The sequence below is a fragment of the Solanum verrucosum genome, unplaced genomic scaffold, assembly GCF_900185275.1.
Source record: "Solanum verrucosum unplaced genomic scaffold, falcon-dt-bn FXZP01000049.1, whole genome shotgun sequence".
Classification (NCBI taxonomy): Eukaryota; Viridiplantae; Streptophyta; class Magnoliopsida; order Solanales; family Solanaceae; genus Solanum; species Solanum verrucosum.
Genome location: NW_026020221.1, coordinates 5,541,173 through 5,564,115, shown reverse-complemented (window position 1 = coordinate 5,564,115; position 22,943 = coordinate 5,541,173). Strand labels below are relative to the sequence as shown.

General features: G+C 31.6%; 1 protein-coding gene across 1 annotated transcript; it reads left to right on the top strand.

Moving 5' to 3' along the window:
- Window positions 1-21,346: 21,346 nt before the first annotated feature.
- On the top strand, window positions 21,347-22,009 carry LOC125831749 (uncharacterized). Its single transcript, XM_049510936.1, has one exon. It carries the CDS (start codon window positions 21,352-21,354, stop codon window positions 22,003-22,005), a length of 654 nt encoding a protein of 217 aa, XP_049366893.1. The 5' UTR covers window positions 21,347-21,351; the 3' UTR covers window positions 22,006-22,009.
- The last annotated feature ends 934 nt before the right edge of the window (window positions 22,010-22,943 follow it).

Sequence of the window (22,943 nt, the reverse complement as noted above, 5' to 3'; positions counted from 1 at the left end):
TTATATGTCTGTATGAATACTTTATCGAAAAAACCCAAAAATCCGAAAAACCCCGAAGTTGAAAAACTCGAGTTTATTGGTTTGGTTTATAGATTTAAAGATCCGACACAAATGATTTAGTTTGATATTTGAAAAACCCGAACCAACCCGATCGTGTACACCCCTAATACAAATAATAAGTGACTTTTTGAAAATGGCCAAAAAATCAGAATGGATCAAAAATAATTTTTGGATATTGTACGTACATATAATAAATTGACTCGTAAATGGATGAGAGGGGAGGACAATAATGATATTGGTCAATTCACTACTAAAAAATAGTATGAATTTTCCATCTACGTCTTATCAAAAATTGGCTCATTGTTAGAAAAATATTTCGACAAAAGTCCTATTTATGAAACTATCGATAAAGGAAAGAAGGGGTTTAAGAAAGAGAGAAATGATTCACAGTAAAAGGAGTAATCATGTATTGGTTTATCAGAACTAATGACTTTTGTTGAAATCACAATATTTTTTTGTTTATGTTTCGAACACATTAAAATAAGAATTCACTTATAAGCTTTGAAATTTTTTTTTTTAGAAGACCAAATACACCCTAAGTAAGTCTAATATATGACAATCTAAAAAATAATAAAATAGCTTACTTTACATACTAAATTATACTCCCTCCGTCCCATTTTATGTGAGGTACTTTGACTCAGCACGAAGTTTAAGAAAGGAACGAAGACTTTTAAAACTTGTGGTCTAAAATGAATGATAGAAATTTGTGTGGTTGTAAATCATTTCATTAAGGGTAAAATGGACATTTTATAGTTAAATTGTTACTTTATATAGAAATGTGTCATTTTTTTTTTGGAACTGACTAAAAATGAAAGTAAGTCATATAAATTGGGACAGAGAGAGTATAAATTGACGTGAGAGTGAAGGTTTTGTGCAAGATTTGGTTTCTCTTTTAGCAAGATTTAGGTCTAATAATTTGATAGTACGAAGAAGTCTTATTGGACCTATATAGTTGAGGAGATATTGAAAATGACATAAGTTTATATATATATATATATATATATATATATATATATATATATATAAAATTTGTATATTTGGCTAGCGACTGTTATTATTACGATTGATCCGCTAAATGTGTAATTTGTGCTCTTATATAAAATTACACATTAATTATGTATATTATATGATGTATACTCTCCTAGTCCTAATTTACGTGGCTTATGGGGATTGCAAAATCAACCTATAAAATTAAGATCTGCCCGATCCGTTTAGATTTCAACATATTAAGAATCCACACATTTCATTAATTAAGTTTATTTTGATTTACTTAGTTCACCTTATTTTAAACTGGCTGATATGTAACTCAGATGGACTCATTAGAAATTTTATCTAAATAGTTTTAATAAAGACATTGTTTATATGTGTAACGACCCATTTGGTCGTTTTGAGTACTAGAGCTTTTTATTTCATAGAATACTCTTTCCGAAAGATTGTAAATGGATATTTTGGACTATTTGTAACTACATTTATAGAATTAATTGGATAGTTTTTAATAATTAATTTAGTTGGTGATTAATGAACTAAGTCCATAATAATTTATTTAATTAAATTACTATATGGGCCATGGATAGGAATATATAAATTAGAGGGTTTAGTATTTATTTAATTATTAGTTGAGAATACTTAATTAAAAGAGGAGACAAGAGGAGTTACTCTTTACCTGCGGCGGTGAAGAAGAAGCAGCAAATCAGGTAAAGAATCAACCTTGGTATATTTTATATGTATGAGAGAACATATATATATATATATATATTGTAGGATTAATTATTTAATAATGGGAATGATCATTAGAAGTATAGTATAAGACAGATTTTACAAATACATGGTGGTATCATGTTATATAATTGTATGGTTATAAGAGTATTATATTGTAAATTATTAGTGTAGTTTGAAGAGTACTATATGTGATCAGTGGCTTTCTTCAGTGGTAGGATTTGTACGTACTGACTGGTTCAGAGGTAGTGCCACTGGTTTCGTAACCAGTTGCCTCAACTTTAATTATTATTATATTATATTATATTATAAAGTGGAAGTGTGCATATGTATAGTATTTGATGTTAGATGAATGCTGAGAGAAAAGTTAATCAGGCCACAACATTAATCATGTAAAGAATTGGAGTATTAAAGTGTAGGTGTATATATAGGTGGAGGTGTTCAGTGCCACTGGTGGCTTGAACATTTAAACATTAAAATGTTTTTATCTTATTATGATGTATTGACAAAGATAATTAAATATTAGGTGTCTCGTATTATTTAAACTTCATTAAAGTTATGCTAATTGGAAGAATTTAGAAAAGTCTTAGGCTTGAACTTTAGGAAATTGATTATAGTTTTGGGTGTTTATATACTCGTTAATTTACAAATTATATAGATTGGAAAGGTTTGGAGGCATTGAGGAAAAGAAAAGTAGCTTGCTTGACTTCGGCTCTTCGGTGGAAATAGGTTATAATGGTTTATTCTATTTGATAGATATACTTTTAATAGTGATTGATATGGATTGAATGATATTATGAAGTTCTCTATGTACTTGATGGTGTGATTGTGTAACTTGGTTGTGTGGTTTGTGATTGGTCTGAAATCTTGAGACTGTGAAATTTATAATCTTGAACCCTCTCTATCGAAGTGATGCCTTGAATAAAGAAGGCTTGATGAAATATTGTTAATTAATTGAAAAGTGGTGATAATAAATGATATATTAATGATATTATTGGATCGGAGTGTCACGTTTCGACACGGTATTCTTGGATCGGAGTGTCACTTTTCGACACAGTATTATTGGATCAGAGTGTCACGTTCCGACACGGTATTCTTGGATCGAAATGTCACGTTCCGACACGGTACACGGTATAATTGGATCGGAGTGTCACATTTTGACACGATAACATTAAAGGAAAAAGATATTGAATTAAATTAATGTACTCTATCTCAAAGAACCCATTTCCCAAATAAGCGTGGTGTGGAGGCATGAGTCTCTATATGTGTGATGGATATTGAAATTGATTGTGCAGTGGCTTCCGTTGTCACTTGTTCATGATGTTTGTTGCTTGTCACCTGCTAAGTGTCATAGTTGATTTTATACTATTATTCATTGCATATTAGTTTCTATTTTGGGTTGACCGATGATACCTACTAAGTACGTGTTTCTTGTACTGACCCCTATTTGTGTTTTCTTCGTTTTTCTTTTGTGGAGTGCAATAAGTGTACCACTGACTTCGACTCGCCCTCAACTTTAGCCGGTCTCCAGAACATCAGATTTCAGGGTGAGCTATTCCTTCTAACTCATGCTGGATTCTCTAGTCATGGCAGGATGTCCTTAAATTTCAGACATGGACCATCTTATTTACTTATTATGGTGTCTTTAATACTCTTATACTTGATATTTTGAGAACAAATAACCTTGATGTGATGACTTTCAGGTTTTTGAGATAATGGATAATAGACTTTAAAAGTTGATTTGATTGGTGCATTTAACACGTTTTGAGCTTCCGCATTTTATTGTTTTTCGTGGTTAAATTATTAATATATGTTGGGGTTTGAATTTCTTGGCTCGCCCACTTAGGAGGTTAAGTGTGGGTGTCACTCACGACTCGTTTTAGGTCATGACAAACTTGGTATCAGAGCCTTAGGTTCGTTGATCTCATTACACAAAGACATGTCTAATAGAGTCTTGCGGAACGGTATGGGTACACCTTTACTTTTCTTCGAGAGGCTATAGGACTTTAGGAAAACTCTATTCATACTTTCTTCCATGCTATTACTGGAATCCAATTGGTATCTAGGTGATACAAATTGGTATCTCATCTTCTTCACTCTATTTCAAACATGGTTAGTACTAGAGCAGAAGAAGTGGAAACACTAAAAAGAGATAATGCATCCTTGAATATAAGCATATTTTCCCAATTGACTATAAGGCCTGTAATGACTAGTGGCCAACATGAGTTTTTAAAAAAAAAATTAAGTTCTTAAAGTTTAAACTTCTTTCTTCACGGGCTTAATATGAAGATGTCTATTATCTCCTTGTTGATTGTTATGGTCTACTTCGTAAGATAAATATAGTATAGAGGCTTGTTGTTGAGTTTGTGACATACAAGTTTCAGGGAGACGCCAAAATATTGTGGCGGTCTCATGTTGATTGTCGACCAATAAGGGCATTACCTATGACTGGGGCAATTTTTTCTGGCTTCTTCATGGAGAAGTATATTCTCTGGATTTTGAGAGATATGAGGTAAATGGGGTGCAGCAAGATGACTTTGCCAAGGTGACAACATTCAAGAAGTTCACAAGGGACGACTAGATAATGAATACCATTACTTTGGAAAATACAGTTAATAAAGTTATCATAACATATATGGGTTGCTTAGCGAATAATGAAATTATGTTGAATCAATTGAGGGCATAATCTCTATTACGATTTCATAGGTTGAGCGTATATCAAAGAGGGTCACGATACAATTACTACAATAATATTGATGCTTACTGGGTTTAAGTTATGAAGTGTGTTATCTTTGTTATCGACCTGATCTAAGAATAAATTTGATAATGTTTTGAATTTATTTAATGGATAGAAATGTGTTAGCTATTGGTGTGCGATCTTCTCGATAAGTATAATGTGTGATGGATCTAACAGACTTTCACGATGTGGTTCTAGTGTTAAATGGAAATGAATACATTGATTGTCAAGTGGGAATACTAACTACTTAAGGAGTTATCAGTTGTATGAGATGTTCAGATAATAAGATTTAGTGTTACATTCACATTTGAGAAACCAACTAGTTTGTTACTACAGATGCTTGAGTTAAACATTATTTTAAGGAAGTTTTTAGTGGTGGATCGTTGGTACGGTATTAATGTATTAGGTAGTGAAGTCTATCTTGAGGGCTCTAGGACTAGTGATTTTATCTTAAGCTCCAAATGAGTAGATTGATACCGGAATGACAAAATTATGGATAAAGCAAGTTAGTGAGTATACTTGGACAAATGCAATTGAAGATTTTAGTTAGAGAGTGTGTATAAAATTTGGTTTAGTCCTTTGGATCTGATTGCTATAACTGGATTGATGTGTCATGTCGATGAAAATGTTGACTTCATAGTGATGACATGGGCTTACTGAGTATCATGGTAATACGAGTTAGTGATGGATTGTAATTGAGATGCAACTATTGAATACAAATTGTTGGTTACATAATTTTTGTATGGTAGTTATGACTTGTGAGTATCTAAGGTTGCGATTTTCTACTATTTAGTGAGTAATGTAGTTGTGTGGAAAGTTTTGAGAGATATTGGGGCACCGCTCGAATAAAATTTAAAGGAGGTAGAGTCATAATGAAAATGAAATAAAATTAATGGGATGAGTGTAGCCTTCGGAAAGAGGTGAGAGTAAGAATATTTTTCTCCGATTGCAAGGTATCTTAAATGGGATGAGTGTAGCCTCTCGAAGAAAAGTTAAGGTGTACTCATGCCGTTCCGCAAGACTCTACTAGACATGTCCTTGTTTAATGAGATCAACGAACCTAAGGCTCTGATACCAAGTTTGTCACGACCTAAAACGAGTCGTGAGTGGCACCCACACTTAACCTCCTAAGTGGGCGAGCCAAGAAATTCAAACCCCAACATATATTAATAATTAAATCACGAAAAACAATAAAATGCGGAAGCTCAAAACGTGTTAAATGCACCAATCAAATCAACCTTTAAAGCCTAATACCCATTATCTCGAAAACCTGAAAGTCATCACATCAAGGTTATTTGTTCTCAAAATATCAAGTATAAGAGTATTAAAGACACCATCATAAGTAAATAAGATGGTCCATGTCTGAAATTTAAGGACATCTTGCCATGACTGAGAGAATCCAGCATGAGCTAGAAGTAATAGCTCACCCTGAAATATGATGTGTTGTAGACCGGCTAGAGCTGAGGGCGAGTCGAAGTCGATGGTACACTTGCTGCTCTCCACAAAAGAAAAATGAAGAAAACACAAGTAGGGGTCAGTACAAGGAACACGTACTGTGTAGGTATCATCGGCCAACCCAAAATAGAAACTAATAAGCAATGAATAATAGTATAAAATCAACTATGACACTTAGCAGGTGACAAGCAATAAACATCATGAACAAGTGACAACTGAAGGCAGTACACAATCAATCACAATATCCAGCACACATATGGGGACTTGTGCCTCCACACCACGCTCACTTGGGAAATTGGTTCTTTGAGATTGAATACATTAAGTTAATTAAATATATTTTTCCTTTAATGTTACCGTGTCAGAACGTGACACTTCGATCCAATTATACCGTGTCGGAACGTGACACTCCGATCCAATTATACCGTGTCGGAACGTGACACTCCGATCCAAGAATACCGTGTCGAAACGTGACACTCCGATCCAATAATACTGTGTCGGAACGTGACACTCCGATCCAAGAATACCGTGTCGGAACGTGACACTCCGATCCAGTAATACCATTAATTTATCATTTATTATCACCACTTTTCAATTCATGAACAATATTTCATCAAACCTTCTTTATTCAAGGCATCACTTCGATAAAGAGGGTTCAAGATTATAAATTCCACGGTCTCATGATTTCAGACCAATCACAAACCACACAACCAAGCTACACAATCACACCATCATAGAGAACTTCACAATAGCATTCAATGCATATCAATCACTATTAAGAGTCTATCTATCAAATAGAGTAAACCATTATAACATACCTCCACCGAAGAGCCGAAGTCAAGCAAGCTACTTTTCCTTTCCTCAATGCCTCCGAACCTTTCAAATCTATATAATATGTAAATTAACGAGTATATAAACACTCCAAACTATAATTAATTTCCTATAGTTCAAGCCTAAGAGTTTTTTAAATTCTTCCAATTAGCATAACTTTAATGAAGTTTAAATAATACGAGACACCTAATATTTAATTATCTATCTCAATACATCAAAATATAAGATAAAAACATTTTAATGTTTAAAAGTTCAAGCCACCAGTGGCAATGAACACCTCCACCTATACACCTACACTTTAATACTCCAATTCTTTACATGATTAATGTTGTGGCCTGATTAACTTTTCTCTTAGCATTCATCTAACATCAAATACTATACATATGCACACTTCCACTTTATAATATAATATAATATAATAATAATTAAAGTTGAGGCAACTGGTTACGAAACCAGTGGCACTACCTCTGAACCAGTCAGTACGTACAAATCCTACCACTGAAGAAAGCCACTGGTCACATATAGTACTCTTCAAACTGCACTAATAATTTACAATATAATACTCTTATAACCATACAATTATATAACATGATACCACCAAGAAATAATCAGTAACTTGTATTGGAGAACAACGTACATAAGCCAAAACTACCCAATTAATTCTATAAATGTAGTTATAAATAGTCCAAAATATCCATTTAGAATCTTTCGAAAAGAGTATTTTATGAAATAAAAAGTTCTAGTACTCAAAACGACTAAATGGATCGTTACACATACAAACAATGTCTTTATTAAAGCTATTTAGATAAAAATTCTGAGTCCATCTGAGTTACATATCAGCTAGTTTAAAAATGAATTGAACTAAGCAAATCAAAATAAACTTAATTAATGAAATGTGTGGATTCTTAATATGTCGAAATCTAAACGGATTGGACAGATCTTAATTTTATAGGTTGATTTTGCCATCCCCATAAACCACGTAAATTAGGACTAGGAGAGTATATTTAAATGGAAAGAGAGGGAGCCATAATTTGAAAATTTTAGAGGCGACAATGTGTTTTCTAAGTAGACTTTTATACGAGTGACAGTTTGAGAGTAAGGTAAATGGAGGGTGTAGTTATGATTTTTGTTAGTATTAAGAGTGTTGGCTTCAATGGAGTACTGTGAGAAGTATGTAGGGTTGATAAATTGAATTTGTGTATTATTGTAATAAGGACCAGACTGGTTGATTGTGGGTGGCTAAAAATCAAGGAGATAAAGTCAGATGAATAGAAATGTTTGATGTGAGCACTATGTAAGGAGTATCTTGAGTTATTCGACCTTTATTCTGAACATTCTTATGTGACCACCTATTTAGTCTGGGACATGATTTGGAGTATGATTCACTACCTATTCTCATGCATGTTTTCAATTCTATGAGTGAGACCCTAGTAGTGGATCGGGTGTACCAATTATGTGATTGTTTTCCTGGTAGGGTGGCATCTTTGGTTAGACTTGCTCATTTCAATTATGGAAGATTTGGTGTTGTTTGGGATAGTTGAAGTATACTAGTAATTCTACACACACCGTTGCTTATGAGAATTTATAGTAGAGGTATAATGAAAATTTACAGTTGTTCAATAGACTTAAGATTTATCTCATCATCGTATCATATTTTGGCTATGTGTGATTGAATGTGGTGACCATGGGGTCTAGTTTTGTCATTCTTAAGGTTTGTCTATAATAGCTACTGATTTAGCATTTCAACAGTGTTGTTAGAGGTTATGTATGCTTGGGTGTATCACTCGAGGGGTAGTTACTTGATCATTTTCTTCTTTGGGTTAAACAAGTTTAATTCTATTGATGAGTACTTGATGTCTAAAGATCAAATTTTTATAGCTTAAGCTTGTGAAAGTTTATGTTATGAGAAGAAAATCTTAATAAGATCTATGGTGGTTTGTGCATTATGAGTGTGGTGGCTGGTTCAGGTTCACTCCTGATAGTAGCCAATATTGATTCAGGATTTTATCATGGTTATGGTAGAAAATATTTGTCCTGATGGTTGTGTTAAGGGTCTAGTGGAAGAATCGGTCAGTTGGAGAGTCCACTTGAGAATAATTTTGTTGTTAGTTGAGTTTACATACAACAATAAGTTATCATTAGAGTATTGAGATGTCCCCATTTGAGGCATTGTATGGGAGGAGGTGTATATCTCCAATTGGTTGGTTTGATACTTTTGAGATGAAGCCTATTGGGTACTAACATTTGGAAGGAATCGCTAAGACATCTGCCTTTTCTGCCTCGTCTTTCTTTTGATCTTTCGAGGACGAATGATTGGTAAATTGATAACTAATGTAACGACCCATTTGGTTGTTTTGAGTACTAGAGCTTTTTATTTCATAGAATACTTTTCAAATGATTCTAAATAGATATTTTGAACTATTTGTAACTATATTTATAGAATTAATTGGGTAGTTTTTAATAATTAAATAGCTTACTTTTTATACTAAATTATATTGACGTGAGAGTGAAGGTTTTGTGCAAGATTTGGTTTCTCTTTTAGCAAGATTTAGGTCTAATAATTTGATAGTACGAAGAAGTCTTATTGGACCTATATAGTTGAGGAGATATTGAAAATGACATAAGTTTATATATATATAATTTGTATATTTGGCTAGCGACTGTTATTTTTACGATTGATCGGCTAAATGTGTAATTTGTGCTCTTATATAAAATTACACATTAATTATGTGTACAATATGTATATTATATGATGTATACTCTCCTAGTCCTAATTTACGTGGCTTATTGGGATGGCAAAATCAACCTATAAAATTAAGATCTGTCCGATCCGTTTAGATTTTCACATATTAAGAATCCACACATTTCATTAATTAAGTTTATTTTGATTTGCTTAGTTCAATTCATTTTAAAACTGGTTGATATGTAACTCAGATGGACTTATTAGAAATTTTATCTAAATAGTTTTAATAAAGACATTATTTATATGTGTAACGATCCCATTTGATCGTTTTGAGTACTAGAACTTTTTATTTTATAGAATACTCTTTTCGAAATATTCTAAATGGATATTTTGGACTATTTGTAACTACATTTATAGAATTGATTGGACTATTCTAATTAGTGTAGTTTGAAGAGTACTATATGTGATCAGTGGCTTTCTTCAGTGGTAGGATTTGTACGTACTGACTGGTTCAGAGGTAGTGCCACTGGTTTCGTAACCAGTGGCCTCAACTTTAATTATTATTATATTATATTATATTATATTATAAAGTGGAAGTGTGCATATGTATAGTATTTGATGTTAGATGAATGCTGAGAGAAAAGTTAATCAGGCCACAACATTAATCATGTAAAGAATTGGAGTATTAAAGTGTAGGTGTTCATTGAAACCAGTGGCTTGAACTTTTAAACATTAAAATGTTTTTATTCTATTATAAATTATATTTTGATGTATTGAGATAGATAATTAAATATTATGTGTCTCGTATTATTTAAACTTCATTAAAGTTATGCTAATTGGAAGAATTTAGAAAACCCTTAGACTTGAACTTTAGGAAATTAATTTTAGTTTTGGGTGTTTATATACTCGTTAATTTACAAATTATATATACTTAATAGATTGGAAAGGTTCGGAGGCATTGAGGAAAGAAAAAGTAGCTTGCTTGACTTCGGCTCTTCGGTGGAGGTAGGTTATAATGGTTTATTCTATTTGATAGATAAACTCTTAATAGTGATTGAATGATATTGTGAAGTTCTCTATGTGCTTGATGGTGTGATTGTGTTGCTTGGTTGTGTGGTTTGTGATTGGTCTGAAATCCTGAGACCGTGGAATTTATAATTTTGAACCCTCTCTATCGAAGTGATGCCTTGAATAAAGAAGGTTTGATGAAATATTGTTAATGAATTGAAAAGTGGTGATAATAAATGATAAATTAATGATATTTTGGATCGGAGTGTCACGTTCCGATACGGTATTCTTGGATCGGAGTGTCACGTTCCGACACGATAACATTAAAGAAAAAGATATTGAATTAACTTAGTGTACTCAATCTCAAAGAACCCACTTCCCAAATGAGCGTGGTGTGGAGGCATGAGTCCCTATATGTGATGGATATTGTGATTGATTATGTACTGGCTTCCGTTGTCACTTGTTCATGATGTTTGTTGCTTGTCACCTGGTAAGTGTCATAGTTGATTTTATACTATTATTCATTGCATATTAGTTTCTATTTTGGGTTGGCCGATGATACCTATTCAGTACGTGTTCCTTGTACTGACCCCTACTTGTGTTTTCTTCGTTTTTCTTTTGTGGAGTGCAACAAGTGTACCATCGACTTCAACTCGCCCTTAGCTCTAGCCGGTCTCCAGCACATCAGATTTCAGGGTGAGTTATTCTTTCTAGCTCGTGCTGGATTCTCTCAGTCATGGCATGATGTCCTTAAATTTCAGACATGGACCATCTTATTTACTTATTTTGGTGTCTTTAATACTCTTAGACTCTGTATTTTGAGAACAGATGTCCTTGATGTGCAGGTTTTGGGGATAATGGGTAATAGACTTTAGAGGTTGATTTGATTTGTTACATTTAACAAGTTTTGAGCTTCCGCATTTTATTGTTATTTCGTGGTTGAATTATTAATATATGTTGAGGTTTGGATTTCTTGGCTCGCTCACTTAAGAGGTTAAGTGTGGGTGGCACTCACGACTCGTTTTGGGTCATGACAATATGATATGTTTTATAGAGTCATAAGATAAGGAAACAAATTATCAGGTACTCAAACAAATAATATGAAAACAAACTTTAAATTTAAAACATAGTAACGCACTCATTTGATACTTCCTAGTGACACAATTGAAATTTCGGAATTCAAACTTCTAAACTTTGATCATAATTCGTACATGAAAGCCTTAAGATTTTTGAATTAAAATGTATATACTTAAAAACTAACTAAGAAGTACAATCAATCACAATAATTTACAAAAAAATAAAATTGATTGACTCTCGAAAAATAACAACTTCCAATTCTTTTGTACGATTATGATAAAATAATAATAATAATAATAGTCAAGAAATGAAAACTTAAATTAAAGTTATGATCTATCAATTTCCAACATAAAAAAAACTTATAACTTTAACAAATCTCTCACTAAATCATCTCGAGCAATTTAAGAAACTACCAAAACAAGAACATACAACATCAAAATAAAAACATTAACATATAATGCAAATAGCAATTAGAAAAAACAACATATATATATAGCAATTTAAGAAACTACCAAAACAAGAACATACAACATCAAAATAAAAACATTAACATATAATGCAAATAGCAATTAGAAAAAAAAAACATATATATATATATATATATAATAGCGTTTCATAAAAAAAAAATCAAGCTAACAATCTTTTGAAATATATAAAGCTGGAAATAAACAAAAAAATCGAGTGAATTACCTACTTGATTAAGAGAAATTGTTGATTTGTTTCGATCAATTTTGTAAAGAGCGGCGGATATGTTTTAGGATTTAAAATTGACTCGTTATTTCCTAAGTTAAAAAATGAACATTTCACTAAAATGAGGCTTATGTTTTTGGGATTTACATTATATACAATGTATACCTAGGGGTAAAAATGTAATTATGATAATTCTTAACGGGTTAAATGATTTACCCGATAAGAAAGTAAGTAATTCGCTCCGCATCAATAAACTACTAATTATAAAATTTTAATTTGTTCAATAATTGTTAGTCAGATTACCCAATTTAAATAAGTTAGTTTTGCGGTTGGATTATCAATAACGTTTGATTATAAACAATCTTAGGAGAAAGTAATATATATAGTTATCGACTTTTATTTTGATGGACAATTATAAAGCGTAAAAATCCCTAAAGAGAAGGGAATCCCATTACTGAATCCTTTAATGACTCTTGAAGTGGATGGACATCTTCCAAATAGTCTCCCCATCATATTAGTTGTTAGATTTCATATTTTGAGAGTATTCAATTTGATTATTTCTTTTCCAACTAAATTGAATTTTATTGATTTGACATTTTTAAAATTACGTTTTAGATATTTAAGAACTATACAAAAAGTAGTTTAAGTTATAGTTCTTCTCATATCAATACGATAATGAAATATTCATTTTAAAATGTTGATCAAAATTCATGTATATAGTTTAATAGTGAAATTGAAACATGACAAGTATTTTGAATGAATGGAGTAAGAGATTTTATTTATAGACTTCCTTATATCTAGCCATTCTTTCAACTAGGGGTGGACATAGTCTAGCGCAACTCAAAATTCAGATTGTTTGCATATTTGATTTGAATTTTTGGATATCTGAAAATTTAAATTTTATTGTCTTATATTTGCTCCTACCAATATCAATGCGCCAAATTCTAGTAAATTTACTTCTCGAAGATCCAATAGATTAGTACCCCACGATCCTACTTATTATAGTATTAAGTTCAATATGAAACTATACCGTATGAGTGAAAAGTTAGAGGCATCAATCCTTGTTTATTGTAGAAAGTTATATTGTAAAACCTCACTAAATTAATAATCTCTCTAAGATAATATTTTTCTTCGATCCCGATTTGGGCCAATGGAAAAAATCAATTATTTCGATAAGATAATAAGATAATATATATTTTTTTTGAAGACCCCTATATAAATATATGGTCTCATTAATATTATAAATTAATAATTCTTTAAAAGTACAAATATATCTAAGACAATTTAGTGAAATGTGATTCTATTGTGTTTTATTTTTTTGTTAAACTTTAAATCTAGTTGAAGCTCATCTCTATCTTTTCTTATTGCATCCAAAAATTCTGGTGTTGTCTTTTCGATCTGCACCATAAAATTGTGAAAAGTTCTAGATACGATAAGTGTTCCCTTACACGACACTGGTTCCAAAGGTATTGTATCATCTACAACTTCATCATCAACATTGTTTTTTATGGTATCCACAATTTCTTCTAAACTCAGGACCGCTGAATATATATCATTTTCACCTGGATAATTCGATAAGTTATTGACGTCAATTTTATTGCGGTAATCGAGATCATTAATCATGACATCAAGTTCATGGATGATGTTTTCACATGTGGGTTTATTCAAATTCTTTGAGATTTCATCCTCCAAACAAACTTTGCAGTGTCGAAACCAATTTGTTTTTGTCTCTTGCTTGTCAAGACCCAGTCCGTCGTGATTGGCACCCACACTAATCCTTCGGTGGGAGAACCATTACTACAACCCAACTAAGCAACTTAACGAAAAACTAAACATTTAAAGATACGGAAGCAGGTTTAAACGATGGATAGAAACAGAGTTCCCATAAACTCCGAATGTTTTAAATAAAAATTAAACAAACTATTGCGAAAGTCAACCCCTAGAACCTGAAAGTCATTGTACCAAAACTCTACCAATCAACAAGTCTAAGGAAAGGGGTGCAACCCCGGAACTAAACATACGAATAAATCTAACTATAGAGTCTGAGTCCGAAAAGAATAGACTAAACAATAAAGGACTAATGGCAGCATGGAAGAACTGGCTCACCCTTGAATTCGGTCTCGATCAATGATCTCCTAACTGAGGTCTGTCAGTAGCCGCCCGAAGATGCCCTGTACTCAATAAAAAATTAGCAAGTGCAGTATCAGTACACAACCACAGTGTACTGGTAGGATCACACGGCTACTCTAGTTAGCGAAATACAAGCAGGAAATTACAACACAGTAAACACACATATACAGAATACATAGTTCAATTAGCTTTTCAGGAGCAACATACAATTTCTCAATATCAATGACAGGTAGACATGAACATAATAATCACAAGTGTTTCTCTCATGGAACCCATACTCAAACTGTTAGTGTGTCGAAACGTGACACCCGATCTAATGTATGTGTCGGAACGTGATATTCGGTTCAATATATGTGTCGAAACGTGACACCCAATCCAATGTATGGGTCGGAACATGACATCCAATCTAAATCACCACAACCACAATCACAACCACACTATAACGAATAATACATATATCACATGGTCAAGTAAAAGTTCATGGCATGTAGTTGTTCGCACATAATCATTTCATTAGATTCAATTCGCATACACATATGCATACAATGAAACAATTATCCGGCATATATCACACAAATAGGAAATCGAAGTATCACATACCTCGAAATCAAGACTGAATAGTCCTAAGACACTTGAGCCTTCCCTTTCTGAAGTCTTTCAACTTGTTCTTGGTCTATAAACAAGTAATTAATGCAAGGATCAATAAACAAGGTCTAATTTACCCGGATTATAACAAACTTATCAACCCAAGATCAAACCCATAATCCTAATATTCAACTAGCTAGGGGTTTTCCCACCATCAACTTTAGGCCAAAACTCCCTCCTAACGATAATTACCCAAGATTCTAAGTCATAGAAATCGAAATACGGATTAAGGGAGTAATTTCCTTTACCTTTAGCACTAGAAGTCGTGGAAAACTGTCAAGAATCGCCTTGGGTCGCCTCCTAGCTCTCAAGAACGAAGTTTTATAGAAAATAACGATTTTGGGGTTTTTCCCGACTTAAGTTGGCGACTGGCCTGCCACGGTGGACCCCATCCCGCCACAGCGGCCCCACCTTGGCAGGATTAATCCTGCCCTGGAGGTTTGCACAAAGACAAAAGCTTGGAGTTTGAGTTCCAAGCTTCCATTTCACATCACACCTTCAATTCGAGACGTTCTAAAACTACCCTTTCATGCCAAGGTCAGTTTCGGGAGTTTACTCGCTCGAATTCGATTTCGTAAAGCCGTCAGGCTCCTTAACGTCTTGGCTATCCATTCATGTGATCAAATTTATAATTAGATCCCCCATTCATTACCATATTTCTCTAAACCTCACCTGACTCAGATTTAGTTCAAGTCTGGCCTAGGCTAGAAATTTCCAAGTTACTACTTAGAAGTTTTCTGGCCCAAATTCCTTCCCCATTGGTTTTTTCATAACGACGAGAACCTGTCGTTACAGTGTTGAACATTTTTTCGTCCAAGCCCGGATTATAAAATTGATAGCATCCAAAGTTTAATCTTTCCTCGATGAGTTTCATGTTCCACTTCATAGCCTTCTAATATCCTACGATAAAATTTGTTCCGATAATACATCTTAAAAGCTCTTATTATCCCAGCATCACAAGGTTAAATTTCAAAACACTCTATAAATTAATAATTATTAATTTATCGATTAAATGATACCTCTAAAATATAATAATGTTTTACGGTCCCAACTATATTAGTTTAGTGAAGTTTTACTGTAATGTTTCCTCCCATATTAGTTTTCCACGTGATAAAAAATGTTATCCCAAATTACTTGTCAATTTATAAAATCAAGATAAAATTAATTACATTTTTCTGATTTTATCCTTACGATTAATTCTTTTTGAAAATGTAAACAAGTTGTAAAGTTCCAACAAAGTTTCTTAAGGGTAAATTAGTAAACTTTCGTATTTATGAATTATGATTTCTTAAAAAAAGCGTATTGGAGAAAGAATCCGCCTCCTTTTCATTTCTCTTATATTTCTACATTTTCCCCAACTTCCTATCTAGATTTATCATACTTGTCGTATTTAAATATCAATGGTGCATATTTTTATAATCAAATGTCTAAATTTTATTCCCTCTGTTCATTTTTTATTGTCATGGTTTCTTTTTTACAATCAAACTATAAAAACTTTGACTAACATTTTACGATGTATTTTTTCATCATAATGATATGCAAAAAAATCACAATTTATAGTACTTTTCGTATAATTTTTGAATATCTAAATTTTTTGTTTAAAATATCAAATTAATATAATCTAATTTAATTTTAAAAATTAATCAAATTAATTTTCAAAAAACACAATATGACAATTAAAAGTGGACGGAAGGAGTATCTTTCTAAATGCTGTCATATTAATGGATTGTTGAGTCTGATGGCATTACTAATTGAAAGGTTACTCCTTTATGTAATTAAATTAATGTGTGATTTTGTAGTATTTATCTTAGTAAAAGGTGTCAATTGGGCCGGGTTGACCTAGTTCCAACCACATAAAATTTGGACCGATCCCGTACTGGACTGGATAGACAATATTTGGTCCACCAGTGGTTCGGGGATGAAACATATCAGATCGGATGTGTATTTAGGTTCAGTTAATCAAGTAGAATAGTATTTTAAGAATATTAATAATTTGGGGACGAAACTAATAATTCATACCAAATTCAAGGGTGTTTTCAATACTCCCCACTACTAGCGGACATAAATACCGGAAACCAAACAGAATCGAACTAATTCGGTTCTTCGGTTTCGGTTTTTCGATTCAGCGTCGGTTTTATTTTTTTAAAAGTTCGGTTCTTCGGTGCACTGAAGAATGCCCATATATATGGGCATTCTCTAAACTAAAAATAAAAGGTCAACTAACAACTAAATCATTTATGAACAAATCAGAGTAGCAACAAATTTACAATTCAATAATTAACTTCAACTATTAATCACCAAGAGGAACCCAAACATATTTTTATCAATGTACATAGGAATCCGTCTTCGTCCTTGTTTTTCTCGAGAAATAGTTGGAGGCACAATGTTCTTGACAAAGACAAATATAGTCTTTTAGTTAGCACAATAAGTGTTCCATGGAGAAACACATCATTCCTCAACAAAGTTTTAAATTTTTAAGTATCTTATACTTTGATTTTGTCCTCATTTATTTATCATCCGCACCAAAAAACCAATCTAAAAACACTGAAATAAATTGAACTAAACAGAACCGAACCGAATTAGTTTGGTTTGGAATACGGTGCACATTTTTCTAAAATCGAAGAATCGAATCGAAGTTTGATAAAACCGAACTGAAGAACCAAATGCCCACCCCTAACTCCCACTGACCCGAATTACTTGTTCCAATTTTCCTTTTTTAATTATCCCTTTTTATTTGTCCATTTTGACAAATAAAGAAAAGACATTTGTTTTACCTATTATACCCTCAATTAATTATTTTGAAAAATGTAGAACTTATTGAAAATTTTAAATTTATAATTCATCCACTTCATAATTAATAAGTGTGTCAATTCAAAAGTAGATACTCCCTCCGTCCCTATTTAGTTGTCCATATTTCCTCTTTTAGTTGTCCCTATTTAGTTGTCCATTTTGACAAATCAAGAAAGGACAACAATTTTTTTCCTATTATACCCTTATTTAAAGTGAAAAGTTGTCATAAATAAAGTAAATAAACTTATGAACTCTTAGCATTGATTAGTTATTTTGAGTGAATTTATTTTGGAAGTAAATTGTACTATAAGGGTAAAATTGTAACTTCACTATGCTAATTATTGTTGTCTTAATATGTGTGTCATTTCTAAAGTGAACAACTAAATAGGGACGGAGGGAGTAAATAAATAGAGATAGATAAAATACTTCTCTCAGAGTTTAATTCTATTTAAGTAATTCCATCCATTTTCAAAATTTTGGAAAATGAATATTTTTTTAACAAAGTTGGGAAACTTAAGTACCAACATCTCGTCTTTTAAACATGATTAATTAATATACTTCTTTTCATTAAGAAATTAAACTAATTAATCAAGACCTTTGATATTTAGGTAACATAGGTGTCCGTTGTCACACATCTAAATAGAAACTTGGGAGAAATGGGCAGAAGAGAAATGAAGAGGAGTCAAATATAAGGAGAAAGTGGATAATCAAAACCAAAAATTTGAAATATCCAAACTGATTAATACAAAACAGAACTAAATAAATCAAAGTCCATCCAAATTTATTTGAATTATCATTTTTCCAATTCAAAAATTAAAACTTCAAACTAAAATTTTCACATCCAATTTGAATAACACAAACACCCATCCCTAGTGGTATGTTAATACGTCCTCATGAAATGAAAGAGATGTCTCTAGTAATTTAAAAACCATAACACGTTGAGCAAGTAACATTTTTATTTTAAAATTCGTAAATTTTGCATATATAGTTAATGTATTTGGTTTTAGATTCTTGTAATTGATGTGTTATGTCTAACTAATTCATTTGAAAAGTCTAAATGCCTTTTTGGACTTCAAAGTTTAACAATTATTCAGTTCGGCCACGAGAAATTGAATACTCAAGTTTTTTTATTAAATGAGTGTGTTATGTCTAACTAATTCATTTGAAAAGTCTAAATGCCTTTTTGGACTTCAAAGTTTAACAATTATTCAGTTCGACCACGAGAAAATGAGTGTGTTTGGTTCGAAGGAAAATAATTTTTATTTGATAGTATTTGATAAATAAATTAAAAAATTATTATTTCAAGAACATTTATATGTATAATACTCTAGAGAAATATCGTGGGGTTATTTTAATGGAAATGTGAAGTCTTAGTATTGAAATTAAGTAAACACATGGTACATTAAACTTTAAAGTCATGTTTCTAGCAAGTAATGATAATTATTCAGTCAATTTCATAAAATAAAAAAGAGACAAGATAGATTAATTGATAGTGATTGGTGATTTAGAGATACAAATAATTAAATTGAGTGCTTACAGTGAGTGACTTAAGAATCTCTATTGAGTTCACACAATAACATATTCAGTGTAATTTCACAAGTGAAGTATGAAAAGAATAGAGTGTAAATAAATCTTATTATATCTCATAGAGGTTGATAAACTGTTTTTGAAAGAACCTCGACCCAATTGAAGCAAATCAAAATAGTTATAAAAAGAAAATACAACAGTGAAGAAAACAAGAAAACTAATATGAAAAACCGTACAAAGCATTTAAAAAAAAACAGTAACAACAACAAAATAATGTGGTAATCCAAACACAATATAGACAAAATAGATAGTAACAAATATCAAATGCAAGAAATTACATGAATAATGCTAATACTACGACAAACACAGTGCTCTAGACTCCCACAAAACTTAATCTCCAAAAAACGAGACGACGTTTAACTACCTACTAGCCTTCTATTCTAATCAACAACCTTCATACTCTTCGTCTATAGAAATTAGGGATATCAATTATTTTTTAACAGAAATTAGGGGTATTTGTTTGATCATTTTGTCTAGAAAAAGTCGCCATCAAACATAAAAGTAATTCATAATGGTTAGGTACAAATAATTATGTTATTTATAGACTATAGTGTACAAATAGGTATGTTTATCAATTGTTTATAAAAGTTCTTTGCTACCCTTGATGAGGAAACTCTAACAACTTGTTATGTATAGTAGCACATGACATTGAATACTAAGGCCATGAGAGGCAAACTTAAAATTTGAAAATTCCGGGGGATCAATATTATCTTAAGTTAGGTGTTAGCGATACTTTCAAGTACAATTATCGGATAATGTAGTATTCAATTGATCACTAATATCTTGAACTATACTAAAAATATTAAATACAATATATAGATTAAATATGAGCTCTAAGCTAATACTTGTAATAAAAACAACAAAATAGGGTTCTAGCCGAGATAGAACTCTGGTTAGCAGGTGGGTGCTTTGGCTTGTACCAGCAACCCAAGTGCATTTCTATGCTCCTCATAGTGCACTGTTCAATATATTTTAGTATCTGTCAGTTTTTCAAGATGAATATACATATATACACATGATTTTTTTTGAAATTAACGGATGCACGTGCACCCCAACCTATACATGTGGATCCGCTTCTGGCCATGTCAATAGAAGTAAATCCAAAAATTTTAGTTAATGAGTTTCGAATCATAATTTTTTCCCCTTACTTGGTTCATATGGTACATTATTATATATATTAACTAAAAATTTTAATATAAATATAAAATTTTGAGATAAAAATATTAAATTCTGCCAAACTCTCATAATCTTTATTATGACTCTGTCCCTAACTATAGGGGCAAAATTATAGTTTATTTTATGATACATATGAGTTTAGCTACGAACTATTTCACCACATATTAACGACAAAATTCATAGTTAATTTCATTCTTTTTTATAATGCATACCTTTACTCTCCAATCAAATCTCACTTTTCTCAACTAACCTGACGTATGTACACCCTTACTATTGAGTCAGTCAACTATGAAAATATATCAACTTTTCTTTTTTCTACTATCAAATCGCCAATAAATAAAATTAAATTTATTTAAGTAAGATGCTTTACTAGTTATAGCTACTGGCCAACAGTATTAAATTTCATTAAACTAAAAAGTACGTGACATACTAACTAATTGACACACAACAAAATGCACCATGCCTTACTTAAATTAGTTTAAATATTGAATAACTCAACATACACATAATTAGTTGAAACGTTGTGTTCAATCGATCTCTTCTATAAACATCACAATTTCTTTGACTCATTCAATTCAATTAACACCCCTCTAAATCTTCTTAATTATATTTGCATCAAGTTGACCAATTATGGCATGATACAAAAAATCTTCTTAATTTTCCTTCTCCTCTAATTCATCCAAGAAACATAGAGGGTTGGAATTATCGATCGAAGCAGAATATAATATATCTTGATCAAATTCTCGATCGTTCTTTGATCCAAATGGTGATGACTAATGATGGTGCTGATAATGATCGTCGTCCACAATATTTACAAGATTTTCTTCTAATTAAAGATGATGACAAATTCTTTTCAAGACTTTTGTCTAAGGAAAATTCCAATAAAGGTGAGTCTTCTTTTAGGTTTTATTATTATGGAGGATCTTCTTCATCTAGTTCAATTCCATTTCATTGGGAATCTGAACCAGGTACCCCTAAACATAAATTTTCAAATTCAACTTTATTAAATCCTCCACTTACTCCTCCACCTTCTTATAATAATAATATTAATAATCAATCCCTTAATGTACATTTAAATTCTTTGCAAAAATTACGATCAAATAAACCTAAGTTTTATCGCTCAATTTTCTCCAAGAGAATCACTTCTTCTCCATCAATTGCTTCCCTATCTCCCTCCTCATCTCGTTCGTCATCATTCTCTATGTCTTCCATGCCACTATTCGCGTATAGTTCAAACTTAACGAACTTCGAGAGTAATCCCCACGTGGCAATTGATGATTCGCCAACGTCTACACATAAGTGCTTTGGTTCGACACATGAGAATAAATCCAGGCGATTTCGAGTTAGCTACTACTCTATGAGGAAAGTGAAGAAACTATTGTTGTCCTTTATTGGGATTCGTGCTTCTAGGAATATAAAATGACGAACAGGTTAGTTTCATAAATGATCACTCAATTTTTACTTTATTGCACTAAAGTCATCATATTATTTTTTGTAACGAAAAAGTCAGTTCACTTATAGAAAACTCACGGAAGTCACTAAACAAATATCACTCAAATTTGCCCAAGTATCACAAAAAGGCATCAAGAGGAAACACAAGAGACATTTTATATGATACTTAGGCAAATGAGTGATTTGTTTGTAACAAAATTAGTTTATTGACTTTCGGTGATATTTAGATAAATTGAATAATTTTCTTTGTTACGAAAAATAGTTTAGTGACTTTTATTGTAATAAAATAAAAATTGAGTGACCATTTGTGAAATACTTCAATATGATTGAAGCAAATTGAATAACATCGACATGATGAATTTCGTCAGTGTACCCAAGTATTTTTATGTATACTATATAGTTCGAGCCAGAAGCAGTGAATTTATCATTTGAATTTCTATGGTGTTTATCAGATTTGAATAGTTTTAATTTGAATTAATGGTGTGTGAAGTGTGTGCAATGTTTTTTTTTTCTTTCTCATTTCCCAGTTTTAAGTTTATGTCAAGATATTTTTTCCCTTTTTTTTATTGTTGTAATTGTAATGAATACTGCCCAAGATAAATTTTATAATATATATTTGTCTGGCTCTCAAGTTTTTACCATTTTTTATTTTATTTTTCCATTTATTTTCTCTACTTGAACATTGAGTATTTTGATTTAATTTTTTTTAAAAAAAACCATGGATGAAAAGTATCAGCAGAGTTAAGAATATATATTATTATTTCTTTTTATTTATTTAATTAATCCTGCAGTCCAATATAATAAAATAAGAGTTTGCATTAATTTGTAGGTGGAAAATTAAGTGCACAAAAGAGTGGGGCTGTTGAATACCCATCAATTAAAAAAAGTTGAAAAAAATAATATATTGTG